A 22,344-nucleotide genomic window follows, 5' to 3' on the forward strand; every position below is an offset into this window, starting at 1 on the left:
GATCTCTTTTCAGACTCGAAAGATCTCGTTTGGTATTGAAAATTGGATTGGAATAATTAAACAATTGTTTTTTTTAAGGGTTGTTAAAGAAAAAAAAAACAAAAAAGTTGTAACTTTGAGGTAGAAGATGAATTACATAATAAAATTTCAGAAATGCAAAGGACATTCTTAAGTAGGACTCTCTATGGGCTTTTCACCGTCTCATTTTTTTGCCACAATGTTTTAGAATGTTGGCACAGTGGCGGAGAGTCCATAGAAAGTCTCATTTTTGAGAGAGTCCCCTTAACATTTCTTATAAAATTTATACATTACAATCCTCCTTATAATTGTAAGAGTAAAAGGAAGAAGTTTTCTTTTAGCCAAATCTTTTGTAATTCCTCCAAAATGAAAATCATTCTAATACATGCTCAATATTTAGAGGTTATTTCAATCCAATCCTAGATACTAAACGAGGGCAAAGAGAAAGCACTGGCCTCATTTTAGTCATTGCAGATTTTTTGAGAGCTGTTAGGCCTAGTTTGATTCCTATATATAAGAATTAGACATACTAAGTTTGATTCTTCTAACATTATTGCAATGGTAAGTTTGATAAAGATGAGTTCTATGTAGTGGATGAGTTACACACTCTTTCATCATTTTGCACACTCATGTTTATTTGTCCTAGATTATTGTTTATCTAATTCAATGACTAAAAATACATAGAGATAGTGACGATGGTTATCTTTGACCTCAATAACTTCAAAAACTCTATGTATATTTGTTTGTGTATTGTATATAACCCCTATAAAAGTTATGGCAAACTAAATTACAACCTCTTCCGCATACTTCTATTTTCTTCTATCATATTTGTCTTTCTTTTCTCTCTTCTTGTATGCGACTCCATTGCGCGCACCATGTACTCGATGACATACTTTAGTTGACAAGCCGTGTCAATCATTAACATTACTCCACAATACCCTGCATCCACCATTGACAAGTCTCTACAATAGTAATAGTTGTCGACATACGTTGGCATAAGATTTTGCATATGTTGGCAGATGCTTACTAGGTGCTCGACGAAATAGGCCAATAAAACTATTGTGATTGATATTATGACCTCATTATTTGAAAATTTTGACTCCAACACCACATATCACGTGTAAGGGAAAAAATGCGAATGAATTTCTAGCCCCTTGTATGTATTAATTGCATGCGCGACCCATATACTTTTTCTTTGTTTTCCCACCTCACTATCAGGGACCCAATGACTTTTTATTTGTTTTCCCACTTTACTTTCAGTTGTTCTCTTTTCTCTCTCGTTCCATAAGTTGGTCGTTTGTTGTACATGAACCAAACTCGTGAGCTCAATTAGAATCGCTCTCTAAAACTCTAAAACTCGAATTTTCCGGCCCAATTTAAGATTTTGATTTCTACGATATTTGAATCAAATACGAATTCTTACCCGAATATGAAAAGCTTATAGTTACTTCAAATATTTGAATCGAATTCGAATTTTTACCCGAATACGAAAGACTTATAGTTACTTCAAAAATGTTATCTTGAACTCATCCACGCACAGTTTAAAATTGGAACCAGCTCCTTTTTTTCCTTTCCTTTTTTTTTTTCATGGTAAATGATGGTGATTGAGATATGGAAGCCAACTGTATTATTCTTATAAGTGAAGAAAAGTCTATTAGTATGGTCTTTACTCTCTTGAAAAATGGATTAGTCATGCAATGACGCTGTCCTTTTAACCTTTGACTTGGCCGGCAGACTGCCATTAAGCTATATTAGTTAATTAGCCGATTTTGTATCTGACCATGCCATTAAGCTTTATTATTTATTAATTAATCGATTTCGTGTCTGACCACTCCAAATTATTGAGGGAATATTCTTACTCCACCACGTGATAACGATATTTACCACTTAATGTATCATCGTTAGATGAGTTTAAATTTTGAGATTTATAAGATGAAAAAATATTGTTCTCAAAATTTAGATCAATCTAATAATAAGTATGATAGTGAGTAAAAATACACCAAGTTACTCGATAAGAAGAAGAATAAAGTTTTCGATTATTCTTTGTGGGTAAAGTTATAACATGTTTGTTGGTCCACGTACAATTATCCATACAAAACGCATTGCCCCACGTTAGTGGACAACCACCTTAATGCATGCATCTGTTTCAACTTTCATACCTTTTATATTGCACATTATTTTGTAGTCTGGGACCCTGGTATAGAAAAGAAAAAAAAAGAAAAAGAAAAAAACAAGTCTGCCGCTTTAACTCACTGAGTTCGAATTTTTACTCTCTAAATTATAGTAATTTAGAAAGCAACCTATAAAGTACAATGGTTTTGTCCCACAGTTTTCAGATTAAGTCTTCTACACTTATTTCTTGTGTGTGGCATCTCTGTAGCCTCTATCATTAATTGACACGCATTAAATTTATAACAACAAAGTTAAGGTGAGTTAAATTTATTAACACATATCTATTAATAATAAAGACCACATATCTCTCGAGTTAATCCCTTACGTTCCCAATTGCTGTAATGACTGCTGTTAGTGGATATGAATTTACATCACAACTTGAGTTTTTATCCTGCCAAAACTACCAAAATGTCATCAGAAGACACTTTTCTTCTGTAAAAACCTATTGAGTTAACCTTATTCAGTTTGAAAGAGGGTTTTGTCATGCACAATGCCATGTATAAAGTATTTATAAAATCTTCGAGCTTGTGCACTGTTCATTCCATTCACAATAAAGGAAAAAGATCCTCGCCGGATTCATTTCCTGGGGATCGTAGGAATCCGATGATAGTAACCGTTTATCGTACATCGTGTGATCAGAAATTATTTTAAAATTTAAAATTAAATATAAATAATACATTATGCGAATACGATGCTCCTTTGATTCAGTTATATTCCAATCCTATTTTCACTTTTATTAAAAGAATCCACACCAGTAGATCAAAAATACAAAGAACCTGAATCTTTTTAATTTATCAAAAAGCTACACGTCCAAACCCAAACATATATATACATATTTGTGCACATTTATATACCAATTGTTCATGTGTGTATATTACATTTGGTATTCCGGGGTTTCCTTTGGGATTATCTTCGGTGTTCAACGAGGGTAGGCACCTGCAAGAACAAAGTGGGAAAATGTTCCAACAATGAGCATTCAGAACTCATTAACAATGACAGACAGATCAGCGCTTAGCATTTACAGAACTACAACGGCCAAGGAAAGAACAAAAAGGGAAGATGAAAAGACGATGAACTGTCACGATAAATGTTTCTGGTACATTGAATCACAGAACAGCATGAATCATGAACATCAAACTTGCACTTCAGAAATTTAAAAGCGCAATTCGCTAGACAACAGTAAATTAATGCAATGAAATGACCAGGGGAATATGAAATTTACAGCTTCATTCATTAGCAAACACTATCGAACAATCTACTTTCGTGTCATTCAAGAATCAAGACTTCAGAAACAATGTTTTAAAAGTGCAGTATACAACTTGTAAAGAAACACAAGATGTATGAAGCAAATGATTTCTTTCTACTTTTTATTTTTTTGATACCCAGAAATTCCCAAAGACACTTTGCAAACTCGGATACAAAGCAGGGGACCCTCACGGGATCCTAACACAATCATTGATATGACACTTGTATGCTTTTACTTTTGGAAAAATGGCATAGAACCCAGTGACAGAAAAAGAATTCAAATGAATTCGAGGACTTGAAATATCCTCCGAATGGGGGATCAGACAGGGTACAGTAGCTAACACAAGATAAAGGGCAAACACAAAGTAGGATACCCATTTATCCTACTCGCTAGCCTATGCTATTCGTTTTTAGCAACTTAAGTTGACAAATCAAGTAAATCATCAACCACAATGTGGAAAACAAAGATGAACTTGAGGAGTACATTTTGCTTTTAAATGTTTATGCAATCAAAACATATATGAATTTCATGGTTTAGAAAAATTTATGCAATCAATGCAAGAAGTCTTCCTAGCGACAACACATATGATTTCTCAAACAGCATAATAAAATATTGTTTCACAATTATTGGAAACCATGACCATATGATCGAAATTCCTTCCAAAAAGTGATTTTGTGCCTTACATCAATCAAGCTGTTTTTGAGCAAGTTGATCCGAAGAACTTCTAAGTAGAAGTTGAACTCATTCTGCAATAAGAATCCTGCGAGACAATATCCCTGTTCTGCTGTGAAGGTGATGCCGATAAGGGACTATGGACCCCAGCTTTACGAGGGTCAGGTTTGTGGCTCTGGGACGCCAAGTACTCAAGTGCTACAACAATATCAGTAACAAGAGGACGGAAAGTTGGTTGCTCTTGAAGACACATGGCAGTAATGGCAATTGCATGATGCAAACAACGAACTGGGAAACGTCCTTGCAACAGAGGATCAACTAATTGGACAAACTTCCTCCGATCCTTCAAAAATGGGCGAGACTGCGTTTACAACTCAACAGAGGTGTTCAATAGGTTAGAAAAAAATAATAATAGGAAATTATTTGTGATACAAGCCAGCAGTAGTTCCACAAAGGTAAGTGAGACTGAAAATCTGATAGTCCAAAATTTGAATGAAAACTGAGAAATAGAAAGAGTTAACTCACCCAAGATACTAGGTTCTGTTCTCCTGGCCTCTTAGAGCAGTCAATTGCCTTCTTCCCAGTAATCAGCTCCAACATAACCACACCAAGGCTATAAATATCAGATTTCAGAGTCAACTTGCCGCTCATGGCATATTCTGGTGCACAGTACCCGTATGTTCCCATCACTCTTGTTGAGACATGAGTTTTGTCACCCACAGGTGCAAGTTTAGCAAGCCCAAAATCTGAAAGCTTTGGATTGAATTCATCATCCAGCAGTATATTTGCTGATTTCAAGTCACGGTAGATAACTGGTGGGTTAGCTTTGCAGTGGAGGTATTCAAGGCCCCGTGCCGCACCAACAGCTATCTTAATTCGAGTGTCCCAACTCAGTGGCTCTTGACCAGGGCTAAGATCTGAAACATAAAATACCACATTTGTTAGGTCAATTACAATGGAGTACAATAATAAAGAAGAGAGGCTGCTAAAGAAAGATTATATGTCTTGTTTAGATGTTATCCATTCTTTCCTTAAGCCATCCTCAATAGCAGGACAACTGTAACTGAAATTGAAGTTTAAGTGAAACCAACATACCAAAAATACAATTATAGCGACAGAAATGAATGATCGGAAATTCAGCCTTCTAAACTATTCCTGCCAACGAATATTTTTGGTGTACAACACCCATATTTCCCCCAATGTGATAAATATAAAGTATCAAGCTATCATTTAACATGAGGGATAATACAATAGGAAAATGGATGAATTAGAGGCTGTAAAATGGATGAGAATGTACTGTACTTAAGCATCAAGATGCATACCAAAAAGATGATCTTCCAAGCTACCCCTTGGCATGTACTCATAGACTAAGAGTCTCTGATCTCCGTCAGTACAGTAGCCAATCAAGGTGACCAGATTTGTATGGTGTAGCAGGCTTAACATGAGAACCTCGACGATGAATTCTTGGAACCCTTGAACACCGTCATGATTAAGTTGTTTAATTGCGACAACCTGCTCATATAAATGAAAAGCCGCAACACATAAACATAAAAAACAAACTAGTCTATAAAATGATATTTGGACTACATCCAGTGGATCAAGTTTTCATCCATCTACAGAAGGGTTTATGGAAAGATATTAATTCTGATTTGAACGAGCAATTCCAGTTTCATTAACATCCAGAAACATATATCGGCGGACATGACCCTAATTAAAATTTCCATACAAAGATTAACGGAATAACGGTAATATGAACGTTGGAAAAGCCGTGCAACACTTACCTGGCCTGCATCAAGCCGGCCTTTGTAAACCCTTCCAAAACCTCCTTCCCCAATCAAATTCACTTCCCTGAAGCCTTTGGTGGCTGCTGCAAGTTCGCGAAATGTGAAACTCCGTGCCACATTTTTCTGTCCGTTGCTGCCTTTTCCCCTCCCACACTCTGCACATACATAAACATAATAAAACTCAACTCAATTTCGCTACTACAAAACAAAAACACGAAATTCCAAAATTCCAGATAGTGTGTTAAACAGCTGAATCTCAAAATCCAGAAAAATGGGTGTCACAACAGAACCAAACAAGCAATTAAAATTCCAAACTTTCAGAAATTAGGGGTGTTTGAGAATCTTACCGCTGTCATTGGAATTTCCTCTGCCTCTCCCACTACCTGCTGCAATTTGCAATAAAAACCACTCACATTCAACAAATCGAGCCAAAAAAATTCCAATTGGGTAAGTATATACGTATCCATACATCTATATAAGTAAAAAGAGTGAAAGGCAGACTGACCGGAGGATCGAGTGCCGTTATCGATTTCGACCTTGCTAACATCTTTCCGGTGAGGACTGAAGCAACTAAAGCAACTCATCCCTTAAGCTTCCATCGATGTAATCAATTAAAATTCATACAAAAAGAAGTAAAAAGAGAAACCCTAACCCTAACCCTAATCTACAAACAGATAAGCTTTGGTTTTGTCCTCTCTCTCTCCTCCGTAGCCGGAGACGGAGAGATTCAGAAGCCGAAATCTTTACGAGGCCCCGACAACAAAAAATTCCCAAATAATTATAATCCCAATTGGATATGATTTCAGATTTAGATGCTACCCATTAATAACACGAACCAAAAAAACGTAAATAAATTAGCAAAATAAAAAATTATTAAATCAACTTCCCCAATTAAAATTAAATAAACTTACAAGAAATTAAATAAATAAATTGGACAAAACGCGTTCGCTAAATTTGGGCAGTGAGCTAGCGCATTTAGCGGTGGCCTATGAACAACTGGATTTTCAGCTTCCATTTTTTTATTATTTATTATTTATTATTGTTAAGAAATAAGAAATTAAATTTGTTGTAATAAATATACTTCATGTGGTCCCATGAACGTGAGCTGTGCCATTTATCACTCCGACTTCTCGCAATCTCCCTTCCCGCATTTAAACGTTCCGGTTGGCTACTGGGCTGATATCACGTTATTGCCCTTGTTGTTGGGTTGTTTTTACTACTGCTGACACTGACAAAGCGATGGTTTGGGATTCAAGTGACTCACCTTTTTTTGACCAAAAAATAAGTGGGTGACCTTTTTCCGACCCACACTGGATCCCGATGAGTGTGTTTCATGGGGGAAAAGGCTTCGATACGATGATGTACTGTCGTTCATTCTCCTACCACGTGACCTACTCGTGACATCACGTGAGCTTCATTTCATTTTTTTTTTTTTTTTAATTGACAACTATACTTCGTGATAATTATATATTTTGGTTCTAAGAAAGAAAAATTTGATGTTTGTTGTAATATAATACGTGGATAGCCCACATGAATAGTTTGTTAGTATTCATCCTAAGAAAAATCATATTGGTTATCATTTTATAGGAAGAAAGTTTGTAAAGCAAATAGTGTTGTTACAGTAATCTTTTGCCTATAAAATGAGAGCATACGGAGGAAGAAAGAAAGGGAGAAAGAAAGGACGAGAGATGAGAAGAAGAAGAGAAAGAAGAGAGATACATAATAAAATAACAGTGAGCTGGGCTAGAGAGAAGAAAGAAAATAGTGAGAGTTATCTTTGTACTCCTATTATCTCACATAAGGAAAGAAAGGACTACTGTTGCCGCAATGATGTAGGCACACTTGCCGAACCTCGTAAATACTGTGTCTTATTTACTTTATGTTCCACTACACACATACCGTTGATTTTACAACATGTCATCAGAACGAGAAACTCTCGTGTCGGTGGAAAGCATAACGCCATAAATCCGATGAAGCACTACCTACCTCTCATCTCTGTCGGCTGGAATCTCACAGATATGAAAATCTTTTCATTTCATCTTCATATCTCTGTATGACTAATTTTCTTAAAGTAAATATACATTTGGTTATATAACTACTATCATTATTATTGACAAAATCTGACAATCATGCAAACAGCCTTTGAACTCCAACTTGTGGACCTTGGATTGAGATACTTCCATCTTGAAAGTTGTTCGTCCACCCAGTACCTATAACATATCAAAGTTTTCAGAACATTCCAACGGTGCGATCGTCACAGATGTCTAAAACACCAACCCAATTTCCAATTTTCGCAGAAAACTGGACAACCATCTTATGAGTACCAAAACTCCATTTTTGGTAGCTCAGATCGAAATTGTTTCTTCACGAAAGTTGTTCGTTATACTCTTATCCATATCATACTAAAATTTGAGCCAAATCTAACAGTTTGACCTTCTCATAAGTCACAGACACTACTCTTGACTCCAAAACTTATGGGAACCGTTTCAATTTTTTCGAAACTCACTGGATGAGGAACACCAACTGGGACTTATTGTTACTATTACTCCCTGGGTAACTAAAGGGACTTACAACTATGAAATGAAAATAAAATAAAAGGGATGAAACAAAAGAAAGTGGCAGACAAAGAAAAAAGAAAAAAAAAAAAGATGGAGACTTAATCATTGTGTTTTCTATTTTTGCATATTTATGTGGATGGTCCTCGTTTAAAATCCTATCACAAATTCTATTTATTTAAAGCAATTTATTTACAGTGGGTGGAGTTATTACCCTTTGCTTTAAGCTTTGATATTTATATGAATGGTACTGAATCAAAGCCCTTGTCACAAACTTTATTTACTTAAAAGCAATTTATTTATCATGGCTGGAATTACCGCCGATTGCTTTAATTTATTTAGTGTACTACATTTTATGATGAGAGCATGAAAGGACCCGAAGTTCCTTGATCAGATTAGAACCTGAAGTTTTTTCATCATCATCATATAAAATGATTGGACCTGAAGTTCCACCATTAAAAAAGATCGGACCCAAAGTTCCTTGATCAAATCAAAACATGAAGTTTTTGAATCAACTGAGAGAGTAGCAGTTCCTCAATTAAATTAAAATGACGGCCATAAGTGGCTTAGTCCACAAACTATTAAATTAAATAAGGGCCAAAAGTTCTTTGGTTCACGTAAATGAGGACCATAAGTTCCTTAATCCATGTATAGATTAAGTATGGGTATGAATTTCAAAAATATGAACCTAAAGATTCTAATGATGTCAAATTTGAGAATAAATTTTGAGTACATATGAATAATGTTTTGACTTGAAGTTCAAAATATGAATAATGTTAAGAACTTGAGGTTCTAACATCTTGTGTAGACATGTGCTACATGTGGTATGAGTTAATTATCGCAATTTCTATCATACCTAAATTTCTTCTTTTTGGAAATAAGGAAATGGTGAACTTAGCAAAACTCAATTTTATGACCATCGACATCTTACACAAGTGATATTTTCATGAATTCATAATACCCGAGAATTCATGCGGAAACATATGATATTAGTAAACATTTTTGCTTAAAGGCTTATTGATTCATATTAATGGAACCAGAAGTTTCCATAGTTTCCTATATCTAACAAACTGAACTAGAAGTTTCAAGCATGTATAAAACCAGAAGATAAGGAATTTTTCTATATATATATATATATATGTGTGTGTGTGTGTGTGTGTGCATACACATGAGTTGCAACAACAAAAACAAACAAATATGGGGCCTTCACAAAGGTTGCTCATGTGAAGCCTCAATACTTGGCGGCACCCCAGAAGGGGGAGGCACTGAAGATTGATTATGTGATGCCCCAGTGTTCACTTTGAATCCTACTTAGGGGTGGGGTTCAAAAAACCGAAAACTGAAAAAAATCGAAAACCAAACCAAACCGAGGCCGAAAAAAACCGAACCGAAACTACCAAACCGAATTGAACCGAACCGAAAAAAAAATCATATATAAATACTAAAAAATACATGTTGTCGTCGGGGTTTGAACCCTTTCCCTATGGGTTGGGGTTGGTTGTTGCAAGCCAACTTGACTGTAGGCTTTGTGTTGTTATAATTGTACCAGTAATTTATTTATAGGTTTCTTATGTTTAATGCTTTATAAAATTTCTTAACTTTACAAACCCTAGCTGTCTCACTCCCATTTCATTTCAGATCTCAAACACCTCTCTATTCCGTCCGTTGCTTCCTCTTTGCCTTTGCTTCCTCTCTTTCTCTCTCTCTCTCTCTCTCTCTCCTTCCCTCTCCCTCTCCTTCCTCTGTTCCTCCAAATCACTTTCTCTCCAGTCTTCTCCTGTCCTCCTCGCGGATTCCTTCTTCCAAACCATGATTTTCCCTCACCCTTTTCGAGATCTGACAAAAAGAGGAATTGAAAGAGCTTGCGACGATCATGGCTATATCGCTGCAACAAAGGTTGTGGTTTTATTTATTTGTCAGTTCATAGGTTTTTAATTGTATGGTTACCCATTTGAAATTTATGTAATTTAAGGTGAAAAAGTTTGTATTTTTCTCTAAATATGTTTTGGAATTTTCTAGATCTATTGTGGACTTGACTATGAATTTGAATGTGGGCACTGGGCATGCGTTATTGAAGTCCGATTATGGTATTTAGAAGAACCCAATTGCTTTTTTTTTTTTCGATTTGCATCGATCAGTTAATTTGTTGAGTTATTTCATGATTTTGTAAATTTTAAAGTTTTTGAATTTTGAATCCTGGTGATGTATATTTCCTTGAAGAATATATGTTTATGTATTTGCTTAACTTTTGAAAATTTGAATTCGTTCTGCTTCATCACAAGGAGTTGAATTACTTGAATATATTCAGGATTTTAAGGCTCTCAATTCTCTGATATATGAGAACTGGGAGGTTGATAGGTAGGTTCCTTCCATTTACATCATTTAAAAATAAAAATAAAAAACCGAAAAAAACCAAAACTGAACCGAAAAAACTGAAACAAAAAAAAACCGAATCGAAAAAAAACCAAAAAAAAAATGAACCGAACCGAACCGAAATTTTGGTTTGGTTTCGGTTTTGGCAAAAAACCGAACCGTTTTGAACTGAACCCACCCCTAATCCTACTTTCAGATTCCTGCATCTGGTCAAGCTTTCTTTTTATGCTCGTTGAGTAATTATTTGCAAGCATGTGCAACTCTCTATTTTCGTGCTTGAGCTCTCTGATCTTTTGTCTAAGACTAGCCATCTCAGCCATCAATGATTCAACTTGGCGAGTTCGAGCAAGTAGGCGTTGTCCCATATTAGATACAGAGCCCGCACACAGAACATTGAAAGCCAGAGAGTCTTGAACAACTAATTCATTGGACAGTTTTGAAAGTATCCTATTATATTTAGGAATGAGAAGATTCCTAACTATCTCTGTAGCAGTTATGTTATTCTTCATCACAGAGTCTCCAATCGTAAGAGGACCATTGGCAAATGAGAATGATGGGTGTCATATATTGTCTTGAGGAGACATGTCTGCATCTTCCATAACATTCAAATTAAAATGACAGTTAGATGAGCAAGCCATATTAAAAAATGATGAAGGAAAAGGAGGTCAGATAAATTGAAATCTTAGAAGTGCAAAAATGGGAAATTTCTACAGGTAGCAACTTTTGGAGCGTGCTTTTGAACACAATTGATGCATCTATAAAAGAAGAAGAGGCAACATTGCCATTTGTTCAAAAATCGAAGAGCACCGCTCTCCGAATTTGAAAAGCCAGATTATCCTGAATAAAATTCGTTGACACTTTTCAGACGCAATTTCAGCTTTTTGGATATAAGGGGAAACTTTGTCAAAGATCTTTGACAAAGTTGAAACGCGTGAATTTTACAGTTCCAATTACACCATTGTTGCTAACAAACGTAAAGGAAATGATTCCAACAGTACCACTACTTGTTATTGGGAAATCCTTATATATGTTGACCTCCGTCCTCTATGGCAAAGCAGAACTGCAAGAATGCCTAACTCTTCCTCATCTCCGAAAGTGCATTTTCAACGAAGCATTCGAAATACTCAGTTTTCTTTCTCTTCGAGAATACATCTTCAAACAAGTCACTCAAAATACTCAACTCATTTCCTCAGCAAGAAAATAGTTTTGATCTGAAAGTTTTGCATCAGTATCAAAACCTTCTACTGTTTTTTTTCAAGGGCAAAAGTATCTCGTATTATCAGGATCGAAAGCAAAAGTATCTCATATCATGCTTTTCCTTGTCCTTTTTCTTTGTTGCTGTTCTTACCTACAAGACAAAGAGAAAGAGAGCAATCAGTCGAAACTTGAAATCAAACTTTCGATCTGGAACTGATTGCCTGGAACCATTTCCCTGATTGCTTACCTTGCATTGCCCTCGAGTAGTCATCTTCAATTGTTGTTAAGTCTCAAATTTCCTCAGCAAATACCTCAAAACAGTTGATATGATGTTGACTTTTTACACTGAAGCTATCAAACATGGACGAGTTACCAAAAGGTGATGGACCATCCAAGAGCAAAGGTTGCGCACCACTTCTACTGGGCAAGAGACTGAAGCAAAATGATCAAAGATAAGCCCATGGAAGTCCAAATATAGAAAATTGGTGGTTGACTGAGTAAATCGAAGACTAAAGTTCAATGATGGGAATCCTACTCATAGCCTCAGCAAAATTTACCAGTTTATATCATTCACATTATGTACAAAAAAGGTAATGAAAATTACTAATTGATTACAAGTTACAGAGATACTGCACGGATTGAAGTCTTAGTCAGACTATCATAGACTTGACACTACTGAACTGTTGCATGCTTGAAGCATGACAGTTGTCACATGGATTCAAGTTCCAAAAGGGATAATCCATGAACACGGCAATCTGAATATATCTCATGCCTAAAACATGATTGATGTGTAGGTTCCAATGACTCAACTCCCCAAAAGTGGAGATTAAAAAAAATCCAAGCTCTATAACGCAGGGCTAAAGGAGATTATGATCCAAATTCTCAAACAATTCATCTAATAAGAAATGATTGTCTTATAAGAGACAATGTAAAGCCCCTGAAGAGGCAATGATATATAAAGTAATGAAATACTTATAAATATGCATGCGTATGCACATGAGAATTGTGGGATCTAGAATTGATGATTACCAATATAATTTTGGTTTTACAGTAGCTACTAAATTCATCAATGAGTTGTATTGATATTGAACCACATTCTTTTGTTCGTCGACAAAAAAAAGAAAAATTATTGGCCAAAAATGGAGAAAGGCAATTCCATTACAATTTATTAAGAATGTGGAAAAGTTGACTTATAGTACAAATCGCCAAATGATGTTGAACCCAGAAGGTTATATATGGGCATTTGTAATATAGTGAAATACACTCACATGATATGATACAAAGTTTCCAATTGAAACCTGAAATTGTAATACACTCTTGGAAACATGATTTCCCATTGTGAAGCTTATTCACTTTAGTGGAGAATTATACATGCCCAAAACATATCTCCACAAGTAAATCTCTCAAGTATACATGGAAGCAGGTTACTCTGTATAAATTTTAAAGGAGAATGTGTCATAAAATGTAGAAAATTCATGAAGGATTCATTGCCACATCTTCATCTCTCAGAAATACAAGAGTTTGTTAAAACTTGTGATTATTACAATTTGGGGCTCATGCGAACCACCTTTAGAAGCAAACACTCCAACCATCATGAATGGTATCAAATTACATCAAAATGGTAGTCAGTCAGATTAAAGAATTCGAAATCAAGGGGAGCATCCAAAATGGATGAAAGTTTTAATGAGGCAACCGAAATTGATATATGATCATCCAAGGGGGAGTGTTGTAATGTAATATGTGGATGACCCACATGAATAGTTTGTTACTATTCATCCAAAGAAAAATCATATGGGTTATCATTTTATATGAAAAAAGTTTGTAAAGCAAATAGTGTTGCTACAGTAACCTTTTACCTATAAAATGAGAGCATACAGAGGAAGAAAGAAAGGGAGAAAGAAAAGAAGAGAGAGGAAAAGAAGAAGAGAAAGAAGAGAGATACAGAACAAAATACTAGTGAGCTGGGTTAGAGAGAAGAAAGAAACTAGTGAGAGTTATCTTTGTACTCCTATTATTTCACGTAATGAAAGAAAGTACTACTGCTACCCCAAGGACGTAGGCACATTTGCCGAACCTCATAAATATTGTGTCTTATTTATTTTATATTCCATTGCACACATACCATTGATTTTACAACAATGTTTATATTGTGGACTATAGTTTAGTTGAAGTTTTCTTTTTGTCCTTATAGTTTTAATTGTCTCAATTTCAGTAATTTAATTTAGCAAACAATCTAACTGAAAGACATTTATATTTTCGTTCGATTTTAATAATAGAAAAAAAATGTGCGATTCACATGCACATAATTATGATTAAAATTAAAACACAAGAAACTAAGTAATACTTGAGTGTTTGGTACGAAGATCGGATGGAGCGGAAGTTCCATGCTACGCTTGGTATGCACAAACTAGAATAGGACAGTTGTTTTGTTTTTCGTTTGATATGCATAGGACGCAAACAATGGAACAAAAAGATTAAATAACCAATGTACCCATATGTACCCTCTCTATGAAAACTATCATAGAAAACCTGAAATCTAAGGCTCAACACTTTATCATTTCTCCACATTGGTTTCTCCAACAAAATTGACATCGAAAAAGCACAATGCTTACTACAGAGGCCAAAACAAACTTACTTTACCATACAAACTTTTCTCTCTGCTTGAGAGACTTTTCTCACCATTGTTTGTGTGAGGGTTTCACTTGTGTTCAAATCCGATACCACTGACCCTAGTTATGGTTGGGGTCGGTGATCGTGCTTTCATTGTTCTCATCTTCCTTTTTGCTATTTTCCCTTGCTCTCCTTCCCGACCTGCCCATTTCTTCACACCCCATTAGTGTCACTCCTCCTTGCTCATCTTTGCTTCGATCTACATCATCTTCATAACCACGATTTGTTGCGGTACTTTGAGATGTGTGTAGAGTTCCGGTGTTCCCACCGGCTCGGGTGTTCAACACCACCACCTACTCATTATCTGCCTTTGTTGGCAATGTTGCTCATGGAATCCTGCAAGCTTCTTTACTTGGTTCTTGGTTCTCGACTTTGTGGCTGTGTTCGGACAGGTGCTCGTGGTTGGATGTTGCAAACGATGAGGTGTCGGTCGGTTGGTGGTGTGGGCCTGTGTTGGTAGTGATGCTCAGTAGTGGGGGATGTAGTGGAAGACTAGGTCTTCTTTTGTTGCATTTTATGATTTGGGCCTTAACTGTTGTTTGGGTTTGTTGGTGGTTTGATAGGTCATCTTCTGTATATTTGGACGTTGTAATGTTTTTGTGCGTTTGATAATGTAAAAGACCCGCTTTTCAACAAAAAAAAAAAAAATCAACATTCCAACATATTCAAATTATGAAATTGAACAAGAAATTTTAATTCATACACAAAATCCAACATTACATGCACAACATTAAAATTTGAGATCTCCAGGTTTGTGCCTTTAAAATGCTGCCTGCAACCTTACTAAGATCTCTAGATTTCATAGAAACAATGGAGTTGTGCTTTTCAACTGCACAGAAGATAAAAACCCATATTTTTTTTTTTCCCAAAAACAATGGAGTCACACGCTATTTTTCGTGCCAAACGTGAGACGAACTATTTTCCGTCTCACTGTGTACCTTTCCACCCAACATAAAGGCTGAACAAAAATAAAATTGATCTATTATTTGTGATGTTTCACGAAAATTTGTAAATTGGCATCATAATTGTTCCATTACTAGTCTTTAGGTCCAATGACATGAACCAATTATTAGCCTCTTGCCCACCCGTAATGTGCTTAACTGATTTTCTTTTGTTTTTTAAATTATTTAATAATTTATTTGGGATTTATTTATTTATTGATAGAGCGATATATTTGCACTAAAGAGTGGGAGAACAAATTGATATTGAATTAACCATTATAGGTCTCAAACCTAAGGTATTTCACTTATAAGTGACGATAAATGCCACAAAATTGTAGTATTAGATGGTTGAGATCCTTGAATTTAAATACCAAAAGAATGAAGTTAACCACCTACTATGTAGATTTTAATTTGAGATTTAAAATAGACTGCAAACTATTGTTTTGTTCCATTAATTATATTGTCTTCATTTAGAAAAGTATGATTATTTGTCTTTTTATTATTCTCTTCTTTTCTCTCTTTTGTCTCACATTTTTTTTTTGGTTTTTTTTTTATATACAAAATACAAAATAAGATATTGACGTGATTTAATTATAAATGTTTAAATAAAATAAAAGAAAAATGGATCGAAAATAAGAAGAAAGATAATCCTCTTCCCAATTTGAAACCATAGTACTTGCATCCTTGATCGAGAGCTATGTCTCACGAGACACACAGTTCCGAAGGAATATGTATGCGCAGATTGCCAACTCTGCACCTTGTGTCAGTCATCAGCAAGAAGACCCTCACCTATGGCCCACTTTCCCACAAAGAGGCCCAAAAACAGAATACAAGCCTTTTGGGCTAATAGAGCAGGGCCTACATAAGGAGGAGAGACCCAAAGAAGAGGTTGGATTCTGCCAAAACAATAGGCTTGTTATTGTACATTGTATTTCTTTTTCAGTGGATAGCGTATTTCTTTAAGTGAACCGCTTAAACTTTATTGTATTTAAATCTCACGCACATTGTGCCCTCATCATATATGAGTATTAACAAATAGAAATACTAGGAGAAATTACTCCATACAAAAAGTGGTGAATTATTCCGTACTAATTTGATGTTTCACAAAATTTCCGTTTATATCCAAGACGACCACGAGGGGTAGGAACATGAGGAGAAATGGGAATTGCAGGGTTAGGGAAAAAAAAATACGAGCACTAGGAGGAATAGGACCACTGAAACTAAGAGCAATCGCCTTTGCATCCAAAGTTCTGAATTCAAATTTCTCCTCATCGATGAAAAATAATAATTACAACGTTTTGATGTTAAATTACTGAAGAAAGCTTGGGCTGTTTCGACAAAAAAGAAAAAAACTTGGGGCGAACATGTGAATAATCAAAAGAATGGATATTTGGTGATCTTTGGGCTTTAGCCCAATCATTGGTTACGGTTAAGACTAATATAAACTCTTTTGCGCCCTTTATTTTCAATAGTATGCTAATAACGTAGAGGTGATTGTTGCGCTTTCTCTGTTGCATTATAAATCTTTAGCTTTTTATTGAAAATAGTCTCTAAGATTGACTTAACTCTTTAACTTGGTTTTTAAGATTTAAAATCAATAGAAGTGATTCCTGATATTGTCCACCGTTGATTATTTTGGTTATTTTGTGAATAATCTATGTTGAATTGAAGAAACCAGTTCAATAGCAGAGATTGATTTAACAAAAATACTCCACTTTAACGGAGATCTCTCACAGAATGACCAATGTGATTGACGGTAGACAATTTCAGAGACCACTCTTATCGATTTTAAACCTTAGATACCAAATTGAAGAGTTTTGTCAATCTCAGTGATAATTTTAAATAAATAAAAAAATAAATTTTCTTCTGACCTTAAATTGAATAAATCATACGAGAATTAAGAAACAAAAATCATAAAAGTTAATAAAAGAAAAGAAAAAAAAAAAGTAGAACTGTAGATTATCACTACCTATTTCTTTATGTTCCTTGAAGTGGATCGAGCAATAATTCTAGTAAGACCTAAAAATTTATCTTTAAGTGATTTACACCTATGCTACATAATGCATTACCACAACAAATTGTTTGTCCTTAATCTTGACACTGGCCATATATTTTTATTTGTTAAGATCTGTAAGAGACATCTCTATCGCGTAACAAATTATGGCCACATATGTATCAAAATATAAAACAATCAAAATTTTCAACGTGAAAAAAGACTATCGTCCAGGGACCAGAGGACACCGTGTGCAATTATATATCATTTTTATTAGAATCATTCAAAATGATGACGAATCAGTGATGATTATGAAAATAAATAATAGTTTGGAATATTGCCTAGAGGGGTTGGGATGATTCCAAAATATAAGAATATATGCTTTGGATGATTTTGCGTTCATTAGTTTATAGGGTTTTTATTTGAATTCAAAATGCATTATATCGAAGAAAAAGACCTTAACTATCACGATAAGCCACCAACTACGTGCTTGTAGACATCAAAATTTCGGTGAAATAAATGTTGACCAAAAATTAAAATTTCAACGCTCACGTATCACATAAATTTTACATGTAGCGTGTGACTCAACGAAAAATCGAAATAAATTGGAAAAGTCATCAAATAGGACACGTGTCAATACCTGGCAGAAATGATTTATTTCATCTGATTATTTAAATCCAAAAATCAAGTTTTGGAATTCTATAAATAGGAGGCCAAAGGCATTCATTTGAAGGAAGGAAGGAAGGAAGGAAGGAATGAAGGAAGAAAGAAAGAAGCCTTGAAACTCTAAAGCTCTCAAGCAAATCCCGAAGGATCAAGGAAGCAATCTTCGTTCTTCGTCAAATCCACCTTCAAGATCAAGCCCCGACGGCCCTTGAAGAACTTCCACCAACTCAAGATCAAGCCCCGACGGCCCTTGAGGAAAGTGTTCATCGTTCATCATCCGTTCAATTCAAGATCAAGCCCCGACGGCCCTTGAAGAACTTCAAATCCACCTTCAAGATCAAGCCCCGACGGCCCTTGAGGAAAGTGTTCATCGTTCATCATCCGTTCATCCTAAGTCCAAGCCCCAACGGCCCTTTGGATCAACAACCTCAACAAATCCGCTCATCCACCAACCTTCAAGATCAAGCCCAAAAGCCCTTGAAGATCCGCTCATCCACCAACCTTCAAGATCAAGCCCAGAAGCCCTTGAAGATCCGCTCATCCACCAACCTTCAAGATCAAGCCCCAACGGCCCTTGAAGAACTTCCACCAACTCAAGATCAAGCCCCGACGGCCCCTTGAAGAAAGTGTTCATCGTTCATCATCCGTTCATCCTTCAAGATCAAGCCCCAACACCCTTGAAGAACTTCCACCAACTCAAGATCAAGCCCCGACGGCCCCTTGAAGAAAGTGTTCATCGTTCATCATCCGTTCATCCTTCAAGATCAAGCCCCAACGCCCTTGAAGAACTTCCACCAACTCAAGATCAAGCCCCGACGGCCCTTGAAGAAAGTGTTCATCGCTCATCATCCGTTCATCCTAAGATCAAGCCCCAACGGCCCCTTTGGATCAACAACCTCAACAAATCCACACATCCGTTCATCCTTCAAGATTAAGCCCAGAAGCCCTTGAAGATCCGTTCATCCTAAGATCAAGCCCCAACGGCCCCTTTGGATCAACAACCTCAACAAATCCACACATCCGTTCATCCTTCAAGATTAAGCCCAGAAGCCCTTGAAGATCCGTTCATCCTAAGATCAAGCCCCAACGGCCCCTTTGGATCAACAACCTCAACAAATCCACACATCCGTTCATCCTTCAAGATTAAGCCCAAAAGCCCTTGAAGATCCGTTTATCCATCAACCTTCAAGATCAAGCCCAACGCCCCTTGAAGATCCATTCATCAGCTGTGCATCCTTAGATCAAGCCCCGACGGCCCTTTGGATCAACAACTCATCCACAAACCCACACCCTACGAAGATAGAATCAGAGGACCAAATTACAAAGAGATTGTAACCCCAAAATCATTAATACAAAATATTATTTTGTACACGTATTCTTGTCGCTTGTTTCAGGAATTTCTCGTGTTTACAAATTTGGCACGCCCAGTGGGACAATCTCTACCTCTCATCTCTATCCTCAAATCATCAAAAACGCAAATGGCATCAAGAAAGGATCAAGCTGTTCCTGCAATCAAAGCAAAGAACAAGAACATCATCGCCGCAAGTGGTGATATTTCGGGCATCATAACCCGAAGTAAGGCAAGAGATCTTTTTGCCGCGGCTTCCGCCCCTGCATTAACTCTGTCAAAGGAACAAGAGCACCTGAGGTACGAGCCTGTGATCACCCTAGCCTCGCTAAGGGCATCAAAAGGGGAGAGCCCAAGGAAATACTCAGAGTCCCTACTCTCCGACGCTGATTCAAGCGGCAGTACAACCATGCAAGTCATGACCACTGGAGCAACTTCAATCGAGGAGCAGCTAGCTCAGATGAATGAAGCAATTGCAAAGCTCACACGGACTGTGGAAGAGAAGGACTTGCAGATTGCCGCACTCGTCAACCAACTAGATGCGCAGCTCGACGTGAAAGTCGACCCAATTGTTGGCCTATTAAAGAAAGAAGGCGACGAAGAAGAGGAGCCTCCAGCAGAGAAAGTCGAAGAGAAGCTGAAACTAGACCAAGCAACGGCGTCCATGGGATCTCTCTCTATCCAGCAACTACAGGAGATGATTGCAAGCACTATCAAGACACAGTACGAAGGAAGCTCGCATGACTCCGTACTGTACTCAAAGCCTTACTCCAAGAAGATTGATGCTTTGAAGATGCCAAGGGGTTATCAGCCCCCAAAATTCATGCAGTTCGATGGAAAAGGCAACCCGAAGCAACATGTCGCCCATTTCATTGAAACTTGCAACAATGCTGGGACAGAAGGAGACTACCTCGTCAAACAGTTCGTGCGTTCGCTGAAAAGTAACGCTTTTGACTGGTACACTGACCTCGAACCTGAGTCTATCAACAGTTGGGACCAGCTAGAAAGGGAATTCCTCAACCGTTTCTACAGCACTCGTCGTACTGTAAGCATGCTAGAGCTAACCAGCACGAAACAGTGGAAAGATGAACCTGTCGTCAACTACATAAATAGATGGCGCTCCTTAAGTCTGGATTGCAAAGATCGGCTTTCTGAAACCTCTGCCATTGAGATGTGCATTCAAGGCATGCAGTGGGGACTACACTACATCCTTCAAGGCATCAAACCACGAACATTTGAGGAGTTAGCCACCCGCGCCCATGATATGGAGTTAAGCATCAACCGTCATGGGAAGAAAGAACAGATCGCCGACTACAAGAATGACAAAGTTTTGGGGCCAAAGGTGGATAAGGCTACATGGAAACCCACCAAGGAAGCAATGACGGTCAACACAACTCCAGTCAAAATCCCTACACGAAGCAAGGCAATTCAAACCGAAGCTTTTCGTGATCAAGAGGTACGTAGACGCACTTTGAAGGAGCTTGAGGAGAAGACTTATCCATTCCCCGACTCTGACGTGGTTGCCATGTTGAAAGACTTGCTTGACAAAAAGGTGATCGACCTACCTGAGTGCAAACGGCCAGAAGATATGAACCGTACTGACAGTCCAAGGTACTGTAAATTCCATCGCTTCATTAGTCATCCGACGGAAAAGTGCTTTGTGCTAAAAGATCTCATCATGAAGTTGGCGCAGAAAGGGATCATCGAGCTAGATCTTAATGATGTGGTGAAGTCAAACTATACCACCGTCACTTCTGGCTCTTTGAACTCAAAATCTCCACCTCAACCGCTGGGGGCATGCTCCAAAACCATGTCAGTCAAGCCAAGTGAAGTTGAAGGATGGACTTATGTCACTCCAAAGAAGATGCACAAGAAACATAGGTCTCCTCCACAAGTTCACCAATCGGAAAGGGGGCAAAGCAGCTACCGTCAACCTTCAAAGCTACATGAAAGTGTTGAGGATGATGAAGTTATGACACAAAGATCGTCCGTTGCCATCACAATGCGCGATTTCTTCCCCAAAGACTTCTTCAAGCACTCAGTCAAGACTCCTTGCTATAAAGATTGCAAGGAATGCTTCTCTAAGATCGTTTGACAAATTCAAAAAAAAAAAAAGCTCCTCGTTCGCACGAGCCTAAAAGGTGACAACCAAAGCTCCTTGTCCGCACGAGCATAAAAGGCGACAACAAACGCTCCTGGCCCGCAAGAGCATAAACTGTGTACGGCAAAATCATCATTAAAACCATCACTCATTTGAACTACGTCATGACTTGATCCCTCCTCAACCAAGGGTACGTAGGCAACTTGAAACTTCAAAACTTCAAGTACAGTCACATCACCAACAAAAACACAAACACTTTGAAGAAAAAAAAACGAATTCAAACTATGAATACTTTATTTCTTTAAAGGAATGATTTGGTTACAAAGCCGTATTACAAGGGTGAGCATCACACCAACGTCACCACCGAGGAAAGTTGTGACCAAAAGGCACTACACAGCATAAACTCGCTGCAGTCTTTTGCACAACCACACACGATAAAAGTGACACTTTGGAACAAGCTTCAAGTAGCAGTGGTAAAGAGCCCACGACAAGCAGTAAGGTCAATGTGCACAACAAAGTCACCGCCGAGGGAAAACCGTGACCAAAAGGCACTACACAGCGAAATCCCGCTGCAGTCTTTTGCACAGCACCACATGGTAAAAAGTGGC

The 22,344-nt window shown here is 37.2% G+C and overlaps 1 protein-coding gene across 2 annotated transcripts; it reads right to left on the reverse strand.

The window, feature by feature from the left end:
• Positions 1–2,893: 2,893 nt before the first annotated feature.
• LOC103955524 (probable serine/threonine-protein kinase PBL21) lies at positions 2,894–6,995 on the reverse strand. Of its 2 annotated transcripts, none has more exons than XM_009367417.3 (7): positions 6,398–6,995; positions 6,240–6,275; positions 5,890–6,047; positions 5,431–5,620; positions 4,634–5,025; positions 4,120–4,469; positions 2,894–3,126 (listed from the first exon to the last, which is right to left on the reverse strand). In XM_009367417.3, exons 1-6 carry the CDS (start codon positions 6,474–6,476, stop codon positions 4,161–4,163), a joined length of 1,164 nt encoding a protein of 387 aa, XP_009365692.2. In that variant the 5' UTR covers positions 6,477–6,995; the 3' UTR covers positions 2,894–3,126; positions 4,120–4,160. The 2 variants fall into 2 exon arrangements, with proteins under 2 accessions (XP_009365692.2, XP_009365691.2); XM_009367416.3 differs by having other exon boundaries at positions 6,240–6,278; positions 6,398–6,990.
• Positions 6,996–22,344: the final 15,349 nt, after the last annotated feature.

The sequence above is a fragment of a genome, unplaced genomic scaffold (genome assembly GCF_019419815.1).
Source record: "Pyrus x bretschneideri cultivar Hongxiangsu unplaced genomic scaffold, Pyrus_bretschneideri_v1 Contig76, whole genome shotgun sequence".
Classification (NCBI taxonomy): domain Eukaryota; kingdom Viridiplantae; phylum Streptophyta; class Magnoliopsida; order Rosales; family Rosaceae; genus Pyrus; species Pyrus x bretschneideri.

Coding starts and splice junctions, on each gene's coding strand:
- LOC103955524 (XM_009367416.3), bottom strand. CDS start 6,476: ATGAGTTGCTTTAGTTGCTTCAGTCCTCACCGGAAAGATGTTAGCAAG. Junction 5,026..5,430: donor CTTGGAAGATCATCTTTTTG/GTATGCATCTTG, acceptor TTTATGTTTCAG/ATCTTAGCCCTGGTCAAGAG. Junction 4,470..4,633: donor AACAGAACCTAGTATCTTGG/GTGAGTTAACTC, acceptor TTGTAAACGCAG/TCTCGCCCATTTTTGAAGGA.